The sequence below is a fragment of the Macaca nemestrina genome, chromosome 17, assembly GCF_043159975.1.
Source record: "Macaca nemestrina isolate mMacNem1 chromosome 17, mMacNem.hap1, whole genome shotgun sequence".
NCBI lineage: Eukaryota > Metazoa > Chordata > Mammalia > Primates > Cercopithecidae > Macaca > Macaca nemestrina.
This window is the reverse complement of record NC_092141.1, coordinates 77,868,915-77,890,132: the sequence shown is the minus strand read 5'-3', so window position 1 is coordinate 77,890,132 and position 21,218 is coordinate 77,868,915. Positions and strand designations below refer to the sequence as shown.

Sequence of the window (21,218 nt, the reverse complement as noted above, 5' to 3'; positions counted from 1 at the left end):
ATAGTTAAGAAACATAATAGATAAGTTGAAATGCAATACTAAAAAATAATTTCAAATAACCAACAAGAAAGCAGAAAATGGGAAATAGGAGAATTAAAACCTGAGAGAAGGAATAGGAACAGCTCCAGTCTCCAACTCCCAGCGCGAGCGACACAGAAGACCGGTGATTTCTGCATTTTCAACTGAGGTACTGGGTTCATCTCACTGGGGAGTGCCGGACGATCGGTGCTGGTCAGCTGCTGCAGCCCAACCAGCGAGAGCTGAAGCAGGGCGAGGCATCGCCTCACCTGGGAAGCGCAAGGGGGAAGGGAATCCCTTTTCCTAGCCAGGGGAACTGAGACACACAACACCTGGAAAATCGGGTAACTCCCACCCCAATACTGCGCTTTAAGCAAACAGGCACACCAGGAGATCATATCCCACACCTGGCCGGGAGGGTCCCACGGCCACGGAGCCTCCCTCATTGCTAGCACAGCAGTCTGTGATCTACCGGCAAGGCAGCAGCGAGGCTGGGGGAGGGGCGCCCGCCATTGCTGAGGCTTAAGTAGGTAAACAAAGCTGCCGGGAAGCTCGAACTGGGTGGAGCTCACAGCAGCTCAAGGAAACCTGCCTGTCTCTGTAGACTCCACCTCTGGGGACAGGGCAATAACAAACACAGCCGAAACCTCTGCAGACGCAAACGACTCTGTCTGACAGCTTTGAAGAGAGCAGTGGATCTCCCAACACGGAGGTTGAGATCTGAGAAGGGACAGACTCCCTGCTCAAGTGGGTCCCTGACCCCTGAGTAGCCTAACTGGGAGACATCCCCCACTAGCGGCAGTCTGACACCCCACACCTCACAGGGTGGAGTACACCCCTGAGAGGAAGCTTCCAAAGCAAGAATCAGACAGGTACACTCGCTGTTCAGAAATATTCTATCTTCTGCAGCCTCTGCTGCTGATACCCAGGCAAACAGGGTCTGGAGTGGACCTCAAGCAATCTCCAACAGACCTACAGCTGAGGGTCCTGACTGTTAGAAGGAAAACTATCAAACAGGAAGGACACCTACACCAAAACCCCATCAGTACATCACCATCATCAAGACCAGAGGCAGATAAAACCACAAAGATGGGGAAAAAGCAGGGCAGAAAAGCTGGAAATTCAAAAAATAAGAGCGCATCTCCCCCGGCAAAGGAGCGCAGCTCATCGCCAGCAACGGATCAAAGCAGGACAGAGAATGACTTTGACGAGATGAGAGAAGAAGGCTTCAGTCCATCAAATTTCTCAGAGCTAAAGGAGGAATTACGTACCCAGCGCAAAGAAACTAAAAATCTTGAAAAAAAAGTGGAAGAATTGATGGCTAGAGTAATTAATGCAGAGAAGGTCATAAACGAAATGAAAGAGATGAAAACCATGACACGAGAAATACGTGACAAATGCACAAGCTTCAGTAACCGACTCGATCAACTGGAAGAAAGAGTATCTGCGATTGAGGATCAAATGAATGAAATGAAGTGAGAAGAGAAACCAAAAGAACAAAGAAGAAAAAGAAATGAACAAAGCCTGCAAGAAGTATGGGATTATGTAAAAAGACCAAATCTATGTCTGATTGGGGTGCCTGAAAGTGAGGGGGAAAATGGAACCAAGTTGGAAAACACTCTTCAGGATATCATCCAGGAGAACTTCCCCAACCTAGTAGGGCAGGCCAACATTCAAATCCAGGAAATACAGAGAACGCCACAAAGATACTCCTCGAGAAGAGCAACTCCAAGACACATAATTGCCATATTCACCAAAGTTGAAATGAAGGAAAAAATCTTAAGGGCAGCCAGAGAGAAAGGTCGGGTTACCCACAAAGGGAAGCCCATCAGACTAACAGCAGATCTCTCGGCAGAAACTCTCCAAGCCAGAAGAGAGTGGGGGCCAATATTCAACATTCTTAAAGAAAAGAATTTTAAACCCAGAATTTCATATCCAGCCAAACTAAGTTTCATAAGTGAAGGAGAAATAAAATCCTTTACAGATAAGCAAATGCTTAGAGATTTTGTCACCACTAGGCCTGCCTTACAAGAGACCCTGAAGGAAGCACTAAACATGGAAAGGAACAACCGGTACCAGCCATTGCAAAAACATGCCAAAATGTAAAGACCATCGAGGCTAGGAAGAAACTGCATCAACTAACGAGCAAAATAACCAGTTAATATCATAATGGCAGGATCAAGTTCACACATAACAATCTTAACCTTAAATGTAAATGGACTAAATGCTCCAATTAAAAGACACAGACTGGCAAACTGGATCAAGAGTCAAGACCCATCAGTCTGCTGTATTCAGGAGACCCATCTCACACGCAGAGACATACATAGGCTCAAAATAAAGGGATGGAGGAAGATTTACCAAGCAAATGGAGAACAAAAAAAAGCAGGGGTTGCAATACTAGTCTCTGATAAAACAGACTTTAAACCATCAAAGATCAAAAGAGACAAAGAAGGCCATTACATAATGGTAAAGGGATCAATTCAACAGGAAGAGCTAACTATCCTAAATATATATGCACCCAATACAGGAGCACCCAGATTCATAAAGCAAGTCCTTAGAGACTTACAAAGAGACTTAGACTCCCATACAATAATAATGGGAGACTTCAACACTCCACTGTCAACATTAGACAGATCAACGAGACAGAAAGTTAACAAGGATATCCAGGAATTGAACTCATCTCTGCAGCAAGCAGACCTAATAGACATCTATAGAACTCTCCACCCCAAATCAACAGAATATACATTCTTCTCAGGACCACATCGTACTTACTCCAAAATCGACCACGTAATTGGAAGTAAAGCACTCCTCAGCAAATGTAAAAGAACAGAAATTATAACAAACTGTCTCTCAGACCACAGTGCAATCAAACTAGAACTCAGGACTAAGAAACTCAATCAAAACCGCTCAACTACATGGAAACTGAACAACCTGCTCCTGAATGACTACTGGGTACATAATGAAATGAAGGCAGAAATAAAGATGTTCTTTGAAACCAATGAGAACAAAGATACAACATACCAGAATCTCTGGGACACATTTAGAGCAGTGTGTAGAGGGAAATTTATAGCACTAAATGCCCACAAGAGAAAGCAGGAAAGATCTAAAATTGACACTCTAACATCGCAATTAAAAGAACTAGAGAAGCAAGAGCAAACACATTCGAAAGCTAGCAGAAAGCAAGAAATAACTAAGATCAGAGCAGAACTGAAGGAGATAGAGACACAAAAAACTCTCCAAAAAATCAATGAATCCAGGAGTTGGTTTTTTGAAAAGATCAACAAAATTGACAGACCACTAGCAAGACTAATAAAGAAGAAAAGAGAGAAGAATCAAATCGATGCAATTAAAAATGATAAAGGGGATATCACCACCAACCCCACAGAAATACAAACTACCATCAGAGAATACTATAAACACCTCTACGCAAATAAACTGGAAAATCTAGAAGAAATGGATAATTTCCTGGACACTTACACTCTTCCAAGACTAAACCAGGAAGAAGTTGAATCCCTGAATAGACCAATAGTAGGCTCTGAAATTGAGGCAATAATTAATAGCCTACCAACCAAAAAAAGTCCAGGACCAGATGGATTCACAGCTGAATTCTACCAGAGGTACAAGGAGGAGTTGGTACCATTCCTTCTGAAACTATTCCAATCAATAGAAAAAGAGGGAATCCTCCCTAACTCATTTTATGAGGCCAACATCATCCTGATACCAAAGCCTGGCAGAGACACAACAAAAAAGAGAATTTTAGACCAATATCCCTGATGAACATCGATGCAAAAATCCTCAATAAAATACTGGCAAACCAGATTCAGCAACACATCAAAAAGCTTATCCACCATGATCAAGTGGGCTTCATCCCTGGGATGCAAGGCTGGGTCAACATTCGCAAATCAATAAACATAATCCAGCATATAAACAGAACCAAAGACAAGAACCACATGATTATCTCAATAGATGCAGAAAAGGCTTTTGACAAAATTCAACAGCCCTTCATGCTAAAAACGCTCAATAAATTCGGTATTGATGGAACATACCTCAAAATAATAAGAGCTATTTATGACAAACCCACAGCCAATATCACACTGAATGGGCAAAAACTGGAAGAATTCCCTTTGAAAACTGGCACAAGACAGGGATGCCCTCTCTCACCACTCCTATTCAACATAGTGTTGGAAGTTCTGGCTAGGGCAATTAGGCAAGAGAAAGAAATCAAGGGTATTCAGTTAGGAAAAGAAGAAGTCAAACTGTCCCTGTTTGCAGATGACATGATTGTATACTTAGAAAACCCCATTGTCTCAGCCCAAAATCTCCTTAAGCTGATAAGCAACTTCAGCAAAGTCTCAGGATACAAAATTAATGTGCAAAAATCACAAGCATTCTTATACATCAGTAACAGACAAACAGAGAGCCAAATCAGGAATGAACTTCCATTCACAATTGCTTCAAAGAGAATAAAATACCTAGGAATCCAACTTACAAGGGATGTAAAGGACCTCTTCAAAGAGAACTACAAACCACTGCTCAGTGAAATAAAAGAGGACGCAAACAAATGGAAAAACATACCATGCTCATGGATAGGAAGAATCAATATCGTGAAAATGGCCATACTGCCCAAGGTAATTTATAGATTCAATGCCATCCCCATCAAGCTACCAATGAGTTTCTTCACAGAGTTGGAAAAAACTGCTTTAAAGTTCATATGGAACCAAAAAAGAGCCCGCATCTCCAAGACAATCCTAAGTCAAAAGAACAAAGCTGGAGGCATCACGCTACCTGACTTCAAACTATACTACAAGGCTACAGTAACCAAAACAGCATGGTACTGGTACCAAAACAGAGATATAGACCAATGGAACAGAACAGAGTCCTCAGAAATAATACCACACATCTACAGCCATCTGATCTTTGACAAACCTGAGAGAAACAAGAAATGGGGAAAGGATTCCCTATTTAATAAATGGTGCTGGGAAAATTGGCTAGCCATAAGTAGAAAGCTGAAACTGGATCCTTTCCTTACTCCTTATACGAAAATTAATTCAAGATGGATTAGAGACTTAAATGTTAGACCTAATACCATAAAAATCCTAGAGGAAAACCTAGGTAGTACCATTCAGGACATAGGCATGGGCAAAGACTTCATGTCTAAAACACCAAAAGCAACGGCAGCAAAAGCCAAAATTGACAAATGGGATCTAATTAAACTAAAGAGCTTCTGCACAGCAAAAGAAACTACCATCAGAGTGAACAGGCAACCTACAGAATGGGAGAAAATTTTTACAATCTACTCATCTGACAAAGGGCTAATATCCAGAACCTACAAAGAACTCAAACAAATTTACAAGAAAAAAACAAACAACTCCATCAAAAAGTGGGCAAAGGATATGAACAGACATTTCTCAAAAGAAGACATTCATACAGCCAACAGACACATGAAAAAATGCTCATCATCACTGGCCATCAGAGAAATGCAAATCAAAACCACAATGAGATACTATCTCACACCAGTTAGAATGGCGATCATTAAAAAGTCAGGAAACAACAGGTGCTGGAGAGGATGTGGAGAAATAGGAACACTTTTACACTGTTGGTGGGATTGTAAACTAGTTCAACCATTATGGAAAACAGTATGGCGATTCCTCAAGGATCTAGAACTAGATGTACCATACGACCCAGCCATCCCATTACTGGGTATATACCCAAAGGATTATAAATTATGCTGCTATAAAGACACATGCACACGTATGTTTATTGCAGCACTATTCACAATAGCAAAGACTTGGAATCAACCCAAATGTCCATCAGTGACAGATTGGATTAAGAAAATGTGGCACATATACACCATGGAATACTATGCAGCCATCAAAAAGGATGAGTTTGTGTCCTTTGTAGGGACATGGATGCAGCTGGAAACCATCATTCTTAGCAAACTATCACAAGAACAGAAAACCAAACACCGCATGTTCTCACTCATAGGTGGGAACTGAACAATGAGATCACTTGGACTCGGGAAGGGGAACATCACACACAGGGGCCTATCATGGGGAGGGGGGAGGGGGGAGGGATTGCATTGGGAGTTATACCTGATGTAAATGACGAGTTGATGGGTGCAGCACACCAACATGGCACAAGTATACATATGTAACAAACCTGCACGTTAGGCACATGTACCCTACAACTTAAAGTATAATAATAATAAATAAATTTAAAAAAAAAAAGAGATAAATGAAATTTAAATCTCAAAGAAAATCATTTGTATAACTGGGGACTTGGAACTTCGGCACCCTGTACCTGTAAAAGTTCTACCTCCTTAATTCCATACTTAAAATAAATGTATTAGTCACCATAGCCATACTTTAAAAAAAAAAAAAAAAAAACCTGAGAGAAAAGAAAGCAAATAACAAAATGGCAGACCTGAATTTAAAAAATCAATAGCTACATAAAATGAAAATAATTTAAACACACCCATCACAAGACATGCATTGTCAAATTGGATTTTAAAAACCAAACACATGAGTCTATTATATGCCGTCTACAAGAAACTCACTTGAAATACGATTTAGAGCTGCGTATAGTGGCCTGTATCTGTAGTTTCAGCTACTCCGGAGTCTGAGATGGGAAGATCACTTGAGCCCAGGAGTTCAAGTCCAGCCTTGGCAACATAGCAAGACAGTCATCTTAAAAAAAAAAAAAATATATATATATATATAAAATATATATATATATAAAATATATATATATAAAAAAATATATATATATATATCACACACGCGCACACACACACACACGTATAATATGAATATGATGTTTGGCAGGGCCAACAGAATTGAGATCATAACTGCCACTCTGAAAGCATATTGTGTGTGTGTGTGTGTGTGTGTGTGTGTGTGTGTGTGTGTGTAGATAAAAATAAAAGGATGAAAACAAAATACCATGAAAACAATAATCACAGGAAAGTAAGAATGGCTATATTATTAATATCAAACAAAGTAGACTTTAGAACACAAAAGTTACTAAAGATAAAGGTTAACATTACATAATGATAAAAGGGTCAATTCACCAAGGAGACATAACAATTCCAAATGTTGCAAAATACATCAGGGAAAACACGATAGTTTTAAAGGGAGAAACTTAAAAGTGCCTAATTTTTGTTAAAATCTTCAACATTCCTCTCTTAGTAATCAACAGAGCTAGGAGACAGAAAATTAGGAAAAATATAGAAAAAAACTGAACAATATCACCAATCAACTAAATATAATAGATATTATATAATATTCCACTCAATACCAAAAAAAATATAACTTTTCAAGTGCCTGTGGAATATTTGCTAAGATAGATCATATCCTGGGTCATCAAAATAAGCCTTAACAAATTTGACATACAAAATTTTTTTTCTGAGTATAATTAAATTAAACTAGAAATCAATAAGCAAAGATAAGAAAATCCTCAGACACTTGGAAATTAAGCACATTTCTGCTTAATCTATGGGTCAAATAAATTGGAAAACAGTCTGAACTGAGTGAAAATGAAGCTGGGAAACAGAGGAATGAAAATTTTGATTATCTAGGTAAAGCTGTCAATTAAGCAGACTAGAGCTCTGGGTAAAGAGAAGAGCTTTTCTCTGATTAAGCTGTTTACTTTCTTGTGGCTTAAAGACAGCACTTTAAATTTTGATATTAGCCACAACCATCTTGGACATAAAAAAGAAATTGCTCCCTATAATATGATATAGCCAGGCAACCCAGTATAAATGCCACTGCTCTGCAGGAACTGGCCGAATATCAATGAGAAGACAAACAGTCCAAGCACGATCACGTGAATGCGATGTTTGGCAGGGCCAACAGAATTGAGATCATAACCTCCACTCTGAAAGCAGTCTTCACAGAAACTTTTCACAGAAGTCAAACATTCAAAGCAAATTCTAGATACGTGGTAGAGACAAGGAGAAAATATGAATAATTTTCTTCTAAACAAGGAGATCAGTGGATAAAACATACCTCTAGATTCCTTGCTTCAATTTTCCCAGAAGTAAGTTCATTGTATTTTTTTCTGTTTTGTTTTGTATTTTGTTTTTGTGTGTGTGTTTGTTTCAGAGGCTTTGTCTTTTCTTATTCTTATGACAAAATTGTAAATAAAGCTTTATAAACTGAATGAAAATCATCTATGGAGAAATTATTTTGAAAAATACTGGGCTATTTTGAAGATTTTATATCTGGTAATTAATATTAGATAGATAAAAATATTGAGTTAGAATGTTTTTTAAAAATTGTGCAACCATTATGTTGTTTTAAACATAACTGAGTGTAGAAATAAGTTTAAATTGGCTATAAAAATTTTGTGAACATCTTACAGTTTTAGGAATTGGGTTGGAAGACTGAGCTGTTTTTGAAGTTAAAGTTATCTATCTTGATTGCACAATAATTTAGAGCCTTTTGGATAAGTGTTCTTCTGATTTTGAGACTGTTTACCAAGAGCACTTACAGAAATATTTGTATTGTTCCTATCTCTCACTCGGACTATAAGAATTTTAGAAACATAAGATTCTTTCTAGGATCTTTTACTCATTGGATGCAGTGAGTTGAATCAGCATGTGAAACATGTAGCTTCTCTTTATCACAATGTTATTTAAAATGTACATTGTTTTGGTAAAAAGAATTTTCATGCTCCTATCGTGAATATATTTTGTCCTGAATTTTACAACAATATAAAAGGATAAAAATGAGTCATTACAATTTGAAACTATTTGCCATATGTATAATAAAGAATTCATATTTTTGCTAGTCTTTATATAAACTGCCAAACATATAAAAATTGGAAAGAAACAAAGTAGGCAATAATAATTTACAATGGAAGATATAAGGGATTGGAGTCAGACTGGAGTTCGCATGCTACCTAAGACTGTGGCTGATTCCATGGTGAGGAGATCATCTTCTTGGCCAGTTCATGTTCCTGTGCAGTCTTAGCACAGCTCTCCTAAAAGTATCCATGCTGAATTTTCTGCACCTTAACCTAGGCTGCTTTACTCTTGGAACTGTCCTTCCCTCTTCTCTTTCCATGGACTTTCTGACCTCTTAACTTAGTCTGCTTCTACTTAGGCTTCCCCTTCAGCCTCATTACATGGCCATGTGTAGGTTCTTCTTCTAGCAGTGTTCTCTGAGACTGCCATGACTAATGTGCCTTCTGTTGCAACTGACCCCTGGACACCTTACTTGAGCTTTGGCTCTACGAAGTAGCACCACCCTGTTGGTGTGATCCTGTCCCATAAATGGGATAATGGCTTCAGTTGGGGCTCATTCACTTCTCATCACTATGGAGGAGTTCATAGAGACCGCATGGCCAACATGGCATGCATATGGAGGAGGATCACTTGCTTCGGGAGTCAGGACTTATGAGCCAAATGATGGTCTTCAGGGTGGAGCTGCTGGCTTTGCGCTCAAAAGTCTGTACCCATTCTTCCAAGTCATGTCCTTCACATGCTTCCCAGAAAACTGATGATGGTACCTCCCAGAATCTCTTTACTTTCTATAATTCAGCTTAGGTACCCTGTTTTCTCCCACAGCAAAGACCATTTGAGAGTACTCAAGTGCTACAGTTTTCAGAAGTGGCTTAGCAAATTGTATTTGTGTAGCAGTGGTTGAGTGAAGTTATGGAAAGATGTGGTGTTCTTATTATGCACTGAATCTTTTTCTGGGAAGTATTTTATGTGCCTGCTGCAATAAAATGTGTACATAAATTCCCCTATAAAATCACCCCCCATATACAGATCTACTCACAAACACTCAAATCATGTTTTTTGCTCAAGACTGAACATGCTGAGACTGTGATGTGCTACTCCTACCAGGAGGGTAGAGGGTAGTCTACTGCTGTACTTCTCCTCTCTGGCTACTGATGCAATTATCTATAGAAGTATAATGCTGCTCTCTGTAGGCAATTTTAGGTAAAATCCATGGGATATTTTCACAGTGAGCTAGCCTATGGAGAGGACAAAAGTTTCTGGGTTCTTAAAGCAGCTGCAGCCAATCCAACCCCTGTACAGGAGGAATTTCTACATTCCACCTCGTGCACAAGCCCAGATATATCACAGCCTCTCTACAGAAATGCATAATTCATTGGCAAATTTAATTGTCATTTGATGGTAAAAAATGAATCTACTTTGTATGTCCTTTAAATTGAAAATTGAATCACATTTCTACACAATAATAACCAGGATGACTAGGTTGGAATTCAGCAGAGTGTTAAAATATCTAGAAGGCATTTGTTTGTAAGAAGAGAACAGAGATAATAAATACTTTTGAGTTTTCATAAAATAAGTTATAGTTCCTTAGAAAAGTATTTAAGAGTAACCGTAAAAGACATATAACCACCTTTTATATCTCTGGGACAGGAGAAGAAATGGAGAAGGGGAGGAAAACATTTTCAATTCAATAGAAGGTAAAGATGTAGACAAAACTAGAAGCAAAGGAAAAGTAGGTTTAATGTGAGAATAAGATACAATGAGAGATCATCCAAGACAAAAATTCATACATGATTTAATGCATCTCTTAAAATACAGTTATCTATCAGTTTAGATTTCTAAACATAATGCATTGATGAGTTTTTTTATACATTAACCAAATATTTTAAAAAAGGTGCAAAAGGTTAACAAAGAGATAGAAACAGATACATTAGGCAAATATTAACCTATAGAAACCTAGTGTCTCCACGTTATTATCAGAAATAGAAGCAACCTACTACTGAAACATAAAAAAGCAATGTTTTATGCACCTAGCCACCTAGCCTTTAAATGCACATGCTGAAAACTAACAGAGATATAATAACAAATTGCCAAACCTATTATTAGAGTGGAAATTTTTAATTGAACTCTGTTATGAAATGATTGATCTAGTAAATATAACATTAGAAAGGATGCTGAAGATCTGAAGAACACAATGAAAAAGATTGAATAGATATGTACAAAACACTTCACCTAAACAGTAAGTTACAGGTTAGGTGCACGTGGAACACTTTCAAATATTAAAATATGCTGCACCACCAAGGAAGTCTTAAGGGATTTTAAAGAAGCAGTATCTTACTGAGAAGTCATTTCTCTGATCACAATATAATTGTTAGAAATCAAAAACAAAAAGTCACTAAAAACAAACAAACTTCAATATAGTGGATGCTAAAGAGGCAATCCTAAGTAACATATGTATTGTTTATTGTCACATTTATGTTACACAGCAAAAAGGAAACAAACCCAAACAATAACAAGCAGCAATAAGCATTTGTAGCTGCGGTGTGTGCAGTGGCTGCTAAGAGACTGCTGATCTTGGACAGGCTTGATCGTATCTCTGGGAGGGGACTGGCTAGCACTCTCAACTGGATGACTAAGAGGACTCAGCGTGGTTTCATTCTGCAGTAGGCTAGGCCAGGTCTGCTCTCACAGCAATGGAAGAAACACAAAAAAGCAAACAGATACACTCAAGGTCTCAGGAGGCTGAGGTTCAGAACTTGTGCGTCATCACACCTCCCCTCTTCTCTTGGCCCAAGTACCGGCCTGCCTTGATGATAAAAACTCCAAAATTACCAGACAAAGGGTGGACACAGGCACAGGTGGATAACTGGGTCACTGATGCAATCAATCACCGAACTCCAGAATCCATTTTCTCAGCCACTCTGCTAACATTAGTTCACTATTTCAGCCAAGAAGCCAAAGGAAAAAGCAGCAAAACAAACCCCAAAAAGAGTATACATAAAATCATAAAAAGTAAGAAGATAAATTTAAAAATTAGAAAACAAACTAAATAATCAAAATGATGAAACAGTAACACTTCTGTTTTGTTTAAAAGGCCATTAATAAATTCAAAATTCTAGCAAGACTAATGAACAAAAATAAAAAGAAGTTTAAAAATAGAAGAAAAAAATACATCCATATGTAATAGGTTTTCAAAAGTATTTTTAGTTATAGATATTTTAAATTCATGCTAATAAATCTAAATATAGTTTGAAGCCAGGTGGCACGATGCCTCCAGCTTTGTTCCTTTTGCTTAGGATGGTTTTGGCTACGTGGGCTCTTTTCTGGTTCCATATAAAATTTAAAGTAGTTGTTTTCTATCCTGCAAAGAAAGTCAGTGGTAGCCTGATGGGAATAGCATTGAATTTATAAATTACTTTGGGCAATATGGTCATTTTCATGATATTGATTCTTCCTATCCATGAGCACGGAATGTTTTTCCACTTGTTTGTGTCCTTTCTTATTTCCTTGAGCAGTGGTTTGTAGTTCTCCTTGAAGAGGTCCTTCATGTCCCTTGTAGGTTGTATTCCTAAGTATTTTACTCTCTTTGTAGCAGCTGTGAATGGGAGTTCATTCATGATTTGGCTCTTTGCTTGTCTATTGTTGGACATAGGAATGCTTGTGATTTTTGCACATTGATTTTGTATCCTGAGACTTTGCTGAAGTTGTTTACCAGCTTAAGGAGTTTTGGGGCTGAGATGATGGGGTTTTCTAAATATAAAATCATGTCATCAGCAAAGAGTGACAATTTGATTTCCTCTCTTCCTATTCGAATACCCTTTATTTCTTTCTCTTGCCTGATTGCACTGGCCAGAACTTCCAATACTATGTTGAATAGGAGTGGTGAGAGAGGGCATCCTTGTCTTGTGCCAGTTTTCAAAGCGAATGCTTCCAGCTTTTACCCATTCAGTATGATATTGGTTATGGCTTTGTAGTAAAAAGTTCTTGTTATTTTGAGATATGTTCCATCAATGCCGAGTTTATTGAGAGTTTTTAACATGAAGGGATGTTGAATTTTATGGTGGCAGGCACCTGTAATCCCTGCTACTCAGGAGGCTGAGGCAGGAGAATCGCTTGAACCTAGGAGGCAGAGGTTGCAGTGAGCCAAGATGGTGCCACTGCACTCTAGCCTGGGCCACACATTGAGACTTCATCTCAAATAAATAAATAAATAAATAAATAAATAAACAAACAAATTTTTGTAAAAAGCTAACAGTTTCTGTCACATATAGTAAGCTCCCAGAAGAGTCAAGACAATTTTGAAAAGAAAAATAAGATGAAGAACCTGTTCTAGCATTTATGAAGGCTTATTATGAAGTTCTAGTAACTACTAGTAAGTAGACTATGTGCAAGAAATATACAAAGAGATTAATTGAAAAATAGGATACTTCAAAGTGCATATACACATAATATACATATGCAGACACAAACACACACAAACACAAACACACACATATCTGCTATTTGAGAGAGAAGGCATAACAAATCAATACAGAAAGAAGGAACCAGAAAGTAGTTCATGTTGGAACAATTTGCTTGAGAACTGCAGAAAGAAAAAACTCGTCACCAACGACTCAGGTCACAAAATAAACTCAGACATATGAAAGAGTACATCTTTCATGTACTCTTGAAAAATACTTGAGATTATTAGAAGAATATGAAGGAATGTGTATTTATGATTTCTGAAAAGGAAAGTGCTTTCTAGACAGGACATACACACACCAAATACACAATCACAAAGGAAAAGGTTGTTTAATTTGACTACAACAAAACTTAAACTTGAATACAATAAAAGAAAATGAGAGATTGACAAAATTAATAACTGGCAGTAAACCAATATCTAGAATACATCATGAACTCCTACAAATAGGTATGACCAAAAAAAAAAATCAACTGAGTACAAAAATCTATTTCCAGAAGTCTAAATAACCATTCAACATATAAGAAGATGCTCAAATTCTATGAAAAACAAGACAATGCAAATTTAAATAATGAGATACCCTACACACTCTATGTTTGTGCATAATTTGGCTCTGGGAAGCTGTACGTTGTTTTCTGTGTGTTCCTGTTCCACCCTCAACTTTCAAAGGCCTTGTGCACCCAAGCCATAAAGGAGACCCTCTCCATTCTCTTACCCTTCCCCCATCCATAGACTGCTATAGTTTTTTGCTCAGTGCAGTGCTTGAGATATAGGTAGGAGGAACTCTAGATTTCTTGCTCCAACTTCAGTATTAGATACTATAGATCTGGCCCTTGAGGTGAGGCTTCCTCAACATGTTTTTCTCCCTACATACCAGCCGATTCCCACCTTGTATCTGTTGAGAGGTTCTGGACCTGTGAGAGTTTCCTTTCCCCTCCTGTGGTGAGAGCCTGTCTCTGCTTTGTAGCCATGCTGGGTCCTTGTTGCAAATCTCGGCTGCAACTTATCTTTGCTTGGGAATGGGGACTGGAAGTTTCCCAACCCACCTGCAGTGGTAGCAGGCTGTTGCTTTTTACTAGGTGCAAGGCTTATCATAGAGCGACGTGGTTTCCTTCCTCTCCCTCCACAAAATGGCTTTTTGCTTCTGCCCATAACTCAGCAGCAGTAGAAGTTGACTTGGAACAGTAGTAAGGATTGGGGGAAGGGGTGATTGGTGCTTTACAGATTGCCTCCCATTAGCTGCTGATTTTTGCTTTAACTCCTCCCCACGATGCAAAAACAGGTTGTTTTGTGGGGCTGACAGGGATTCCTGTCCTTCCACCAAGGCTTCTAGATTTGCCCTTTGGAAAAACTATTCTGAGACATGGGAGTATTTTGTGGCCTGGGAGCCACTGGGGGTCTCTCAGGTTTCTTGTTTGCATATATACTTTAAGTTCTGGGATACATGTGCTGAACATGCAGGTTTGTTACACAGGTATACATGTGCCATGGTGGTTTGCTGCACCCATCAACCCATCATCTAGGTTTTAAGCCCCACATGCATTAGGTATTTGTCCTAATGCTCTCCCTCCCCTTTCCCCTCACCCCCTGACAGGCCCCAGTGTGCAATGTTCCCCTTCCTGTATCCATGTGTTCTCCTTGTTCAGCTCCCACTTATGAGTGAGAGCATGAGGTGTTTGGTTTTCTGTTCCTGTGTTATTCTGCTGAGGATGATGGCTTCCAGTTTCATCCATGTCCCTGCAAAGGACATGATCTCATTCCTTTTTATGGCTGCATAGTATTCCCTGGTATATATGTACCACGTTTGCTTTATCCAGTCTATGATTGATGGGGATTCAGGTTGGTTCCAAGTCTTTGCTATTGTGATTTTTTAAATAAATACTAAGTGAAACCTATAAAAAAAAGAGTTGACAAGTAAGTGCTGGGGTCCCAGTAATTGTAAACAAACACGCAAGCTGTGGGTACCAGGACTAGCGTCCACACTCAGCCATTAAAAATTTAACATTTTCAGCTGTTTTCTCCCTACCTGCTTTTATAGTAGCCATGTTTTTCTCTAATACTTTACCACTTCTGAAACCAATCGTGGGTCTCTTTCATCCCTGGAGAAGGCTTTTACCCTTTGGACTTTAGTTTACCTAGTTACCTGTGATCTCTTTGGTAGACCCAACAAAAGTTATAATTTTATAGATTATCTGACTTTCTCTCATTATTAGGAAAGCAGCACTATTCTCTTGAGAATTTACGCATTGTAAGTGAAAGAAAAATTCAGGAAATCTTGTAGAGAATATCAATATCATTATAGATGAGAATGTGGAAAAGATGAATTTCGAAATACTTCTTATCATAGTACAAATTGCTACAATGATTTTAGAAAAAAGTTATATATACACATACACAGGGATGATACATATGCAAATATGTGTGTGTATTTTTCCTGATGACTCTGCATAATAAACATAAATTCTTAAATATGGAAACAAGAAATAAATGTCATTTTAAAATGACATTTGATTAAAATGACATTTTAAAATGACAATGTAAAGCTCTTTACAATCTTCCAGCCCAAACTATGGTGATTATCCTATCTTAAGATTTTAATTTTTCAAAGAGAGATAGTGAAAAGTGTGATTTCTTTCAGTTAGGAAAGAAAATTTTCTTTCATCCCACAAAATTAGTAAAGAGTGCAGTTATTTCTGCTACAAATAACAAAGATCCCATTAAATTGTCTTAGATAGATCAATTCCTAAAACAGATTATTCAGGTTCTTAAGCTAAATATTATAGAGACATTAAATTGGGTGTTCAAGGATGTATTTATTGAAATTAAGAGTGGTGTATGTGGCTGGGCGCGGTGGCTCACGCCTGTAATCCCAGCACTTTGGGAGGCCGAGACGGGCGGTTCACGAGGTCAGGAGATCGAGACCATCCTGGCTAACACGGTGAAACCCTGTCTCTACTAAAAATACAAACAATTAGTCGGGCGTGGTGGCAGCCTCCTGTAGTCCCAGCTCCTTGGGAGGCTGAGGCTGGAGAATGGCGTGAATCCGGGAGGCAGAGCTTGCAGTGAGCCAGGATCGCGCCACTGCACTCCAGCCTGGGTGACAGAGTGAGACTCCATCTCAAAAAAACAACAAAAAAAAGAGTGGTATATGTGTAGGTGTTGGTCTGGGTGCAATCAGGGGACAGAAACTACCCAGTAGTTAAACAAAGTAAGTTCAATATACGTACTATTGAATAGTGGCAGGAGAATAACTATAAAGATGGACTGAGAGCTCAAGAGGCCTTCCTAGGGTTGAGGGAGAATATCCAAAGAAGAATAAACATGGGGAGATAAGGTATTCATAATTGGATAAGGTGTGGTTGAAACCCACTGAATGTCAGAGAAGCCTGAATGGCAAGCTGTGGACACCAGTACTGGAGTGCACTGCTTTTGCAACAGGATGGCCAAAGGAAACAGAGCTTTGAGGAAAGGGCTGTAGCTATCTGGAGGCTCCCAGATATACTACTGCTACCCAGGTTAAGAGCTAGAGGAAACACACAGTGAATCCTGCACACTATAGGTACTTTGCATTGGAGAAAACAATTTACTCAGTGGGGAAAAATACATTCTATAGAAACCCGGCAAATGAACTATTCTGATACCTGGATGGCATCAGATACCTGCAGTGTCTCTACTATCCTCTCTGCTGAAACAGTATAGCATCATGCCCGCTGGCAAAGGAAAGTACTTAAAGGATTCAGATCCATTTTTATAGAGCAGGCTATGCAGAGTGAATTTAGGGCTGAGACAGTAAATTGATAACTGGCACAGGGCATCACAAATAAATGATGGAACAGAGTCTACAAGTGGGGAAGGAAGGAGAGCATGGGAGTAATGCAATGCTGACTGGGAAACACTCAGACTCTTTGCACTCATTTGCAACATTGGAGTATTCAGTGACTCTTTTTTTGTTGTTTGCAGGATATTTCTTCTTATTAAGAACTTCATATTAATTTTATCTTCTTTCTTTTTCATTAAACAAGACAAGATGAGGAAGAGAGAGATCAGTGTGTGTCAACAAACTTGGGCCTTATTATGCAAGAACTTTCTGAAAAAATGGAGAATGAAAAGAGAGTCCTTAATGGTATGACTCAATATATATGTTGTTCTCTATTTATGATAGGAAAATACCTGTTGCCTGGGAGGTTATCTATGCCACGTGTATCTCCCCCGACACACCAAAAACACTAAAATACAGCACCTTTATACAACAGAAAATACTATTCTTCAGGCCATGAATCTGTTTTTGAAGACATTTCAATTGACATGGGCTCATAAATTGAGGTCTGAAACCACTGAATCTGGTAGCAATTGAGAAACCAATACATGTTTTAAAAGCCAATGGTCACATTTCTTACTAGTGTCCCCACTCATAGAGACTAGGGTTAAGATACTGACATTCCAAAGATATGGTAAACAAACCAACCCACCACAATGGTAACTGGCATTTTCTCTTTGGGATCTCTTTCTCTTCTTGAAACAATTAGTTTTCTTAAAAAAAAAAAATAGAAAAGTTGAAATTGTATTAAGTCCAAGAGGAAAATTAGCATTAGCTCTTATAATCTTACCATGTAAAAAATCTTGATTAAACTTTGATATATTTTAAAAATCAGATAGATATAGCTAAGTAGCATTTTTAACTAAATTGGAATTCCACTATACATACATTTTAAAGTTTTCTTTCCCTAAGATCATGCATTTTGGAAATAAAGTGATTTCTTATTGGGACTTCGCATGTGATCAGGATTTATAACTAATTAAGATACTGTCCCTCAGACACTATCTTATTATTAGAATTATCAGAATGCCCTTACAAACTGGTATACTGTTGAGTTTGTAATTCCAGAATCTTGGCATGTAACCAGTATAGCATTACGAAGCTAGCAATGCCTTGGAACTATCTCTTAAAACACATAGACTTTCAGCAGACTTTAAACAGTTTATAATATGGGATATATTGAAGCTAGAAAAGTATAAAAGAGACAAACTTTACGACAAAATGATTGTGGATGACTAATTTTAAATAAGACTTTTCTTTATCCTTTCTCCTGTATTATATAGGAATGGCTGAACTCATTTCTCCTACTACTTTGTTTGTATATATATCCTCATAGTCATCAAGTAAATGATTTTTCTTCACTGCTTACCATGGACCTGGGACGGGTAGATACATTTAATGAATCCAGATTTTCTGTTGCATACACACCCGTCACCAACACAACCCAACAGATAATGAATAAAGTAGCCTCTGCTCCCTTCCTGGCAGGTAAGTTTTCTAGTTACTTAAGAGGAATGTCTGGTGTGAATATTTGGTTAATTTGACTGCAAATTTATGCATTTAATTTGTATTTCAGTTTGATAAATCTTAATGGTCAAACTTTCTGAAGTACATAAATTGGGAATATATCTTCCCTTTGTTGGAAGTAACATCTCACCACTCACTGTGACTGTGAAAGCATTGTCACCAAAATGACATCGTTGCTGTAGTGTAGTATAGTTTCTTGTCCTTATAGACAAAGACAACCAGTCTCTTCCTTTCCTAAATTTGATTATAGGAATTTTAACTTTACCTTTTAACACCAAAAACATGTCCTTGCTCTATTTGAATGTTCCTTTGAGTATTCCATATTTCAGATTTTCATCCTTCAGCATTAAGGTGCTTAACGAGTTAAGGTTAAGTAGTTGTTAAGTCAAGTTAAGGTTAAGGTTACTTAACAAGTACCTTAAAGCTGAAGGGTAAAGATCATTTTTGTAACAATAAGTTTTGTAACAATCATTTTTATAGCAATGTTCTGAAATTAGAGGAGATGCAGCCTGGTACAAAGGCAAGAGAACTAAGCTTAGAGTCAGAGGACATTTGATTAAAAGTAGTTCTGAGAGTCCACTGAGAACTGCTGTAATATATATGTGTCTGGAGTGCATTTTGAAAGCCATCAGCTTCTCTTAGCCTTATTATTAGCATATGCAAAGTAAGAATAAGAATTTATGCAACAATAAACTTTTACAGTTCGAAGAAATAAGACCTTGTGTTCGATAGGTCAATAGGGTGACTAGTTAACAATAATCTGTAAAAAATAACACTACATTTTTCACAAATATTTCGTTTGAGAGTAAGAGGCCAACTCAATCTGTCTTAAGAAAAAGAATCCTTTGTCTAGCTTAAAGGAGCAGAGTATTAATGCAGGATAGAGGTTTATCATCAACGGAGGTACGTCTCTGCCCCTCAGATCTATAGCTTTGTGTGCTGGCTTCATTCACGGGTTGGTTCTCCTAGAGGCAGAGTTGGTCTGCAGACTCTCCAGATTTAAGCCCTCCCAGATTAGCAACTCCAGTGAAAAGATTACAGATCATTTCTGATAGTTCACAATAACTTCAAGGATTTTATCCACAGGAACAAATAGGTGACTTTGGGTTAGTGTTGATCTTGGCTCACCAAGAACTCATCTCTTTGGATAGGGGACATGCAGTATTTTCATTGCCCACTTGTTGAGCTCCCAGGTCATGGACCACATCAAAACCACAGGATATGTGAGTGAAGGAAGGGAAGTATCCCAAATGGATCACAGTGTGTTTTTACTAGAAAAAGAACTGGATGTCAACAGATGAAAACAACATATGTCCTTTACAACTATAAATGCATACTTCAAAGGGAAACCTGTGGTGGTTGCCCTGTCATTCATTCACAGGTTAGGTCGAGGGCTAAGATAAAGATTAAAATTAGTGCTATAATGAGTATAAGTTTTAAGTTTTTTATTTGAGATGCTCATGGTAATGGTAACAGGAGGATGATTTCTACATCAGCTAGTAAAACTGTAATGGTTACTAAGAATTTTGTAGAGAATGGCAGATAGGTGTATCCTATTGGATCAGACACACATTCATATGGGCATGATTTTTCTGTATAATATTTAATTGTTATAATCAGAATAACTACAAAAAATAATGCTAGCAATGTATTTGTCAATAAAGTTAATAGGAGGTTAGTTATTCTGTTTTGGATTATACCAAACCCAGCTGATTGAAAGCCAACTATGCTAATACTAAAAGAAGATTCTCATTAATGAATGGAGATAGAGGTACAGGAACAGTCAGACTATATCCACAGGATGTCAGTATCAGGCAGCAGCTTCAAATCAGAAATGATGGTTGGATGTAAAGTGAGATTTTATCTGATGAATTGAATTATTATGAGTTGAGTTATAATTTTAAAGTTACTTTGAGCTTGTACAACTGTGTGAGTATCCTAAAAACCAGGACATTATTAAAAGGGTGAATTTTATGGTATGTGAATTACATCTCAATTTTTAAAAGAATATAAAAATGTGTCTTAGAAGGTACTGGGTATTCATTTTAAGCAACATAATTCCCACCAAGGGCGTTCTTCTAAGGAAAACCTACACATCTTGCTCCACCCAGTCACTGGAAGCCTGCATAACCTCTTTTTTTCCTTTCTTTGTCAACTTCTGTCCAAATTCCACTCCAGCTTAAGTAATTATTAATCTTATGCCTGGATTCTGACCCCTTCACTGGATTCTGTATCCAGTAATCCAGTAATCCAGTTCATGCACTTGTTATTTAGAGTCTCTGTGGCCACAGTTTCCAGAGTATGTTGGACTTTTCCTTCCTGTGAGCCATCCAAAACTTGCTTTCCAGTGGCACCTCACCAAGCATCACACCACTAGCTCCACATACATTTTAATGACTATGCTGTGCATCTTACCTACCAACACTGAATCCACTTCTGATTCAAGATTATAATGTGATATGAACTATCTACCTAAGGTCCAGTCTCCTAAACAGCCCTGAGATGTGTCTGCTCTTGCTGTTTCACAGACGTCCATAACAATTCCCAATGTCAGAAACTTGAGCTTCTCAACATTACCTCATTCCAAACCAAATGCAATTATAATAATAAATATTCATTAAATGCTACAATATGGCATATTTTTATAAAAACTG

The 21,218-nt window shown here is 38.0% G+C and overlaps 1 protein-coding gene across 2 annotated transcripts in view; it reads left to right on the top strand.

The window, feature by feature from the left end:
- The first annotated feature begins 7,879 nt into the window (after nt 1-7,879).
- LOC105469055 (ATP binding cassette subfamily A member 8) overlaps nt 7,880-21,218 on the top strand; it is an 85,102-nt gene continuing 71,763 nt past the window's right edge. For both annotated transcript variants that reach the window (XM_071083512.1, XM_011719623.3), the window contains exons 1-3: nt 7,880-8,055; nt 17,243-17,343; nt 18,321-18,525. In XM_071083512.1, coding sequence (XP_070939613.1) covers nt 17,248-17,343; nt 18,321-18,525 — 301 coding nt within the window. In that variant the 5' untranslated portion in view covers nt 7,880-8,055; nt 17,243-17,247. The remainder of the gene's footprint in view (nt 8,056-17,242; nt 17,344-18,320; nt 18,526-21,218) is intronic.